At 38.3% G+C, this 6513-nt stretch overlaps 1 protein-coding gene across 1 annotated transcript in view; it reads left to right on the top strand.

The window, feature by feature from the left end:
- The window catches only part of LOC149044960 (uncharacterized), a 3653-nt gene extending 798 nt beyond the window's left edge, over nt 1-2855 (top strand). The window contains exon 2 of the mRNA XM_089206634.1: nt 455-2855. Coding sequence (XP_089062760.1) covers nt 1262-2218 — 957 coding nt within the window. The 5' untranslated portion in view covers nt 455-1261 and the 3' untranslated portion in view covers nt 2219-2855. The remainder of the gene's footprint in view (nt 1-454) is intronic.
- Nucleotides 2856-6513: the final 3658 nt, after the last annotated feature.

The following is a 6513-nucleotide window of genomic DNA, read 5'->3' as shown; positions in this document are numbered from 1 at the left end:
CTTTAGTTCTGTAGTTAAATATTAAGCTCAAATATTAACGTGGTTAAACTCTGGTTCCACCGTTTTTTGTTTGTTGTTTTGTGGAGCGGAATGTTTTTTTTTTCTTTTTCACCGTCCATTTGAATGCGAAAATTGAGAAGAAAAATCTCTACAAAGAAGTAGCGAGTAAATCAGTTTATAAGCTTCTTTCTGATTAATTGGTGAATGAACAACAGTGTAGCTTAACATATTAAAGACCCCGTTTATTTATACACGCCCTTAAATTTATTCGTTTCTGAAAACCAGACGTTCAAATAATATTCAATTCTCTCCTCGAGGGAAGCTACGCACGAGAGATTTCGCTCGATGTGCACGTTTTATACATCTTGACGAGCATTTGCTGATAAGAACTGTGTAAGTTTCTCAAAAGCCTACTAAAGAGAAAACTTAAAACACACGGTATTTAATATTTTAGTACACATTATCCAAGAGGTCACAAACTGGACCGGAAAGCCAGTAGTGTTGCTGAAGGCGCCGGCTACATCTGATAAAAGCAAGCAGAAGTCAATGAACGACACTGAGAAGAAAGGTGACGCGTCAAAAGTGAGAAGGAAACGGAAATCACGAGAAGAAGCAAAAGAAGATGAAAATCTGGCAAAGAGGATCATGACTGAAGGAGGTGACATCGAGAGAAACGAAAGGCAACAAGGAGACCTTCAAAAGTTTCAGGATGGTAGGGCTGAATTAGCACTTGTAGTTCGTTTACCTGATTTTCAAAAGTCATAAATTTCGCTACTTTGGAAATTCTGCGGTATTCCTTGTTTATAAACACTGCCTTGTTTATACAACGAAAAACGCTCACTTGGTGCGTTCGCTATGTAAAGATAGTTTCTTTTAAATTCCGGCTAAAAAACTGTATTATTATCACTTTGATGGGCATTGTGGCGCATTTTGCGTGCTAAAATAAAGAATTTGCCGGGCTAAAATGTATTTTTAAAAATAAACCAAGACAACCAATGTTCGCGCCGTCTTCTTGTAGCGTTGGTAAAAGAAACCGTGGAGCTATTTTTAAAGCCCAAATCATGGCTGAAAACACAGAAAACAACAAAAAATTTGTAAATTCTCAATCTTCTCAGGTAGGGAAGAAGATCTTAAAAAGTTAGATGAGACACAAGACTCATGCTCATTCAAACAAATCGAAGGGATATGCTCTGTAGACAAGAACTTGTTTGTTACAGATGTTTCCGCTGGAAAACTGAAGATAGTGACGAGCCTCTCAGAAATGGTATCTTTTCTGGGGATTCTTGGCTCCCTTTACGATACCTTTGGAATTCATTCTAAGGGTATGAAACCAGACGGAGTGTCCTTGAAACAAGTAAAAGAGAACGTGACAAAGATTGACAGCTATGTAAAAGACACTGTGAGTAAGGTGAAAGAACGCTACCAGTTGAGCGAGACGTCTCCAACCAATGGTCCACAGGGAACTGTATCACAGAAGACGCAAGTATCTGTGTCTTTGCTTAAAAAGGGCAGAGAAAGGCTATACAAGAGCGTGATGGACATTAACCCCCAATTTGTAGATGATCTACTGCTCGAAACGTTGCTCATAACAGAAGTGGAAAATTTGCACGCTGTTTCGCACCTTAAACACGAGACATTTACGGTACTCACATATGCCCAGGATTTTGGAACAATTTGCAAGGAATCTCTGAAGCGCACATCTAGATGGGCAGCAAAGTACTACACGCATGACAAATCCTACTATCCGGTACCTCAATCCGCCATGCCCCTTTCTGCTATAGCTACGATGACACCTTTGCCAAGTGAGGACATAACACCAGGGACAGGGATGGAAGGACAGATCAAAGAGTGGCTAGAGAGTTACAGACCAGTACGCCAATGGACGGTTAGGAGTGAGACCACAAAAGATAAGGCTGGGGCCTTGCCGCCAGCTGTCTACGCCGTTCACCACACCGACGAGTCTGAAGAGAGGCTTCGATATCCTGAAGAAAACACTGTATCGTCAGCAAATGCACAACGCGTTGTCAGCATACAATTTGTGGACGAAGGGGATGTTACTGAGGTGTTTGAGGATCACAGAGAAGTACAAATCGATGAGTATGAGACAGATTCGGATGACGAGGAATCAGATTTTGAAGAACATCCAGAGGTTGTCAACAGAGCGTGTGTTACCCGATCCGGCAGGCCTGTTAGTGCATTTGTGCGTCTCGACATGTAAGAAGTACTAACAGTTAAAAAATCCATTTAACGGTGCAGATTGATACGTATGACAACCAAATTTTTGGCAAAAAAAAAAAAGAGAAAAAAAAGAAACCTCGCAGAAAAGCCACGAGAGCCGTTGAATAATAAGTGTAGTGAGTTTTTGTGGACGTCTCGGAAAAAAGACTTCCGTAGCTTACAAATTAAAATTAGGTATCCCAGGGGCTAGAGTGGGTGTTTCATTCTTTGTAGAATTTACCTCTCTTGATTTACTTCGATGCCCCGTAGTCGGCAGGAAGCAAATTCACATCTATAATAAAAGCTTTGGTGAATTTTATCGGTATACTAGATTTGCAAACAAAAGTGGGGTAGATGAGCACGTTGCTAAATTAAAAAACAGCGTTAACGAGGTTTAAGTGAAAACAAATAATGAATTATTACAATTATTACAAGTATTACACTTCGTCTAGAGTTTAAAGTCTTAAAACTGGGCAAATTGCATAATAAATGTGAATAATTAACGTGTATTTTTAATTATTAACTGAGATTTACCGACAACCGACAAAGGTCAAAAATCTTAACCGACAACCGACAAAGTAATGAAATTTTAACCGACAACCGACATTTTGACCCCCCATTCAGACCCTCTCATTTGATAAGCTGCCACCTGTCTAAAGAGGTTTTTAAGTGAAAATGAGCTAATCTTGGCAAAGATTGGCCTATTTCACCTCGCTCAGGAGGATAAACAAAAAAATGTGGATTTGCCATAGGCATCGCCACACTCTGGGGAAGTTTTGTAGAAGTGCAAAGGTAACATGTCAGTATCCTGATCATGATGGTGTCAGGAAGCGTATCCAAGGCAGAGATGTAATTACCTTGCACATGTCTCAGGACATTCAAAAGCTGTTTGGAGTTATTATTCCAGTGGAATCAGGTAGTCTTCAGTAACATTTTCTGTTATCTATTTTTGTCACGTGACATATCTGCTCGAAAAGAGAAGAAATTCTTTATTAGATGAAGGGTACTTAAGTACACATCACGTTGAAAAAAAATAGATCTATGTGTAAGTGCTTTTAATTACAGATGGAAATATGTACAATGTTGCTCGGTTGATAATCAATAATGTTTTCGTGGAAGATCAAATCACCTGACAACGCAATATACCTACTCATGCGTACGGTTCACAATTATTTGCGGTCAGTTTTCCTCAGTTTGTATGATTCTCATTAACCAGTATGATTTAAATTTGCAGACTAAAAGACCCCTCATTTGATTGAGAATAATAAAAGTAAACCGTGCATGTCGGTTTTTAATTCCTGGTGGATGCTAGTGGGCTTTACTTTAACTGAGAAATTTGCAATCGCTTACCTCAGCTCTCTGTGTCCCATGCCATAACAAGCACAAGAAAAAAGTTGATGATAGTGAGTCTTGGCTGAGACAAGAAGAATCAGAGAAGAATCTACGGTCCCCAGAAACGCCACTATTAAACACGAGACAACTAAGGTAAATTGAATTAAGTGTTATTTGTTTTATTTAAAACTATCGTTCAGATTATAAGATACCCGAAAAACTCTCCCCACCGATTTTTTTCTTACATTCTGTTAATCAAAAGTTTCAATAATTATAAAGGCTTTCTTGTTTATCGTCTTAATAGCAACAGTTTCCAGGATCCAAGGGGAGCAAAAGAGAGAACAATTTTCTGTGTAGCTAGGTAAGGCGACATGCCGGCTTTATACTTCTTCCGGCGTGATAACGATAATGATGACAACAATGGGCAAAAAACACCGTCCGCTAATGATGACGATCATCATAGTTATTAACAAATCTCAGTTATAGTCCTGAAACAAATCTCAGGGGGTCCTTTGAACAATCCACTTAATCTCGCCAGAAGTCAAAGTTGACTACACTCAATCTAAGGTTCGTGCGATTTTACGACGAATTTTCAATTCCGGTGTGTTGCATGCGCGACTTTTGATAGAAAAACCTGCACGCGCCATAACTTAAAAGAACGTGTCAGCGGAATGAATCAAATCTCTATCACTTTGCATACATTCTTGGGAACAGAAAAAATTACTTAGAGCAAACATTCTAAGTATAGTGTTCATTCCTTGCAATGGGGCATAAATAAAAGGTTCTGGTGGAAAAGACACCTTATTTTATACCACTGATGACAAGCAAAAAGGTTATATGGGCACCCGGTTAAAAATATATTGATAACTCTATTAATACCAGCTCTAATTTAAAGGAGAAAGTTATGAGAATACAATAAAAGTTGTCTGTACCACGAAGCATGCCTTCACTGTTTAGACTGATAGTCCAAGAGCTTTTTGAGCATGTGTTCGAATATCTTATGACGATAAGCCCGCAACCCACCCCACCCCGCGCTATACTGTTTTCACGTAGCGGCTGGTCAGCGGTCACGTTTATGAGGTAAACAAACCGATCGATTCCTGATCACCGTTCTTGTCGATCGGAAAATTAAAATACCAGCGTGATATTGCCGCGAAGATGAAGCGGTTATGTTACTTGATTCGTACTTCACATTCGAGTCGAAGCTTGAGTGGCACAGGTTATTTCTTGCGGTGGAATCGACGAGGGGAATTCGAACACTAGTTGTAGTGTTTGAATTGTTGAAAGAAATGGTCGCATGGGGATTGTAAGGTTAACGAACAATTTCAAATTTTGCCGGTTGAATTGAAAGTAAAGTTCATTTGAATTGCTTTCGTATGTATTTCTGTTGGTTTTAGATCTACCTGCTTGATTTCTATCAGTTACGCTTCATGTAAACAAGTCCCTCAAAATGGCGGCCAAACTTGGAGATTGCCGAAAATTAGGTAAGTTCACGGAGTTATAAAGTTCTCGTAAAGGTCGGGCCGCAAAGTTTTTTTCTGTAATTACCTTTTCTATGGCACCTACTTCCTAGCTATGTTAGTTGGATCAGTTAAGAACGCCTCACTTTTTCAAAAATTTATCTTGAATTTGATCGGTTTTGGCGTGTGTGATTTAGGCGAATTGATAAGGTGTCATTCAAGTCTCCCTGTTTCCTTGATTGACACGTGATGTTTACGAAAGTCACCTCGATAGACAAGATAGAGTTAATATACATGGCTGTGGTATTTGTTTTTTGTTGAGTTCCGTAGTTTTTTGTAAATTGTCCTCCAAAGTTTTATGAAATTAAAGTCTTGAAAAGTGTCACGACAAGCCTTCGCTCGAGTGAAATTTAATTTCCGTAAAACTCTGAAAAATAAAGAGATCCGATCAAACTGATTGTGGTTTTAGTATAGGTACATGAATGTCTTACAACACACGAGAAACGAGCGAAATCTGTGTCTCAAGCAAAATCGACCGGACCGCTCTTACAGAGACACTCTCTTAACTTTCTTTGCAGTCAGTTTAGAAACTTGCCCGGCAGGTAGTCATGTGGTGCACTTGTACTACAGACGAAATCTGGTGAGATTGTTTTGTTGTCTTTGTTTTGTGATTCATGAACATAGGAGATCCTGGCTGGATAAACTACTCTTTGATTTACCAACATTTCGGCAAGGTTTCCTTTGTAATTTTTTGCACCTCTAAAACAAAACTTGTATGAAAGATCAGCTGAGTTGTGTTTGTTTGTAGTGGAGAAACTTGACTCTCTATTCTTAAGATTTGCTTTTTTTTTAATTCTCCAGAGCTGCTGTATATATTAACATTTGTCATAAAGCTTAGAGAATTAAAATTGTATATTGTACCCATTAAGTTAAATCATTTGTACTACTTGCTTACTGAATGATGCAGTGGAATTATGGAGAAAAATTTCACATTAATCACTTTTTGGAATTGATTGTATGTTTCACTGATTGTCAATAATTAACCAGAGTTGCCATTTTTAGGTGAAGTTCCTTGTTGGTGGATATTTTCCACTTGCAGACATGGAAACCCTGATCAAAAGGGAGCAAAATTGTTATGAAAAAGTTTTGATTCTGTGAAAAGCCGACCTATTCCAAGTTATTATTCATGAAGTACACATTTAGCTTCCGAATGAATTCCCCTCTGCTGTTTGTTACAAAAAGTGACTGAGGACTGGGAATGAGTGAGGAGTAAACAGGAAAATGGTAATCATATGCTTTATTAACTTACCAAATTGCGTTAAGTGAGATCAAGTAAAGGGCAATACAAAGTGATTAAGCACAGGGAGTTTATTTTATGATCATAAATTCTTAACATGTACAATAAAACCTTACTTTGGTCACTAAATCTTTTTACTTATTTGAAACTTTTTAAATTATTTCAAAATCTGTAATACAAAAGAGGTCTTCTGCAAGGCAAGAGTAA

Source organism: Pocillopora damicornis, chromosome 5 (assembly GCF_964200805.1).
Source record: "Pocillopora damicornis chromosome 5, jaPocDami1.2, whole genome shotgun sequence".
NCBI classification, from domain to species: domain Eukaryota; kingdom Metazoa; phylum Cnidaria; class Anthozoa; order Scleractinia; family Pocilloporidae; genus Pocillopora; species Pocillopora damicornis.
This window is presented reverse-complemented; position numbering and strand designations above follow the sequence as displayed.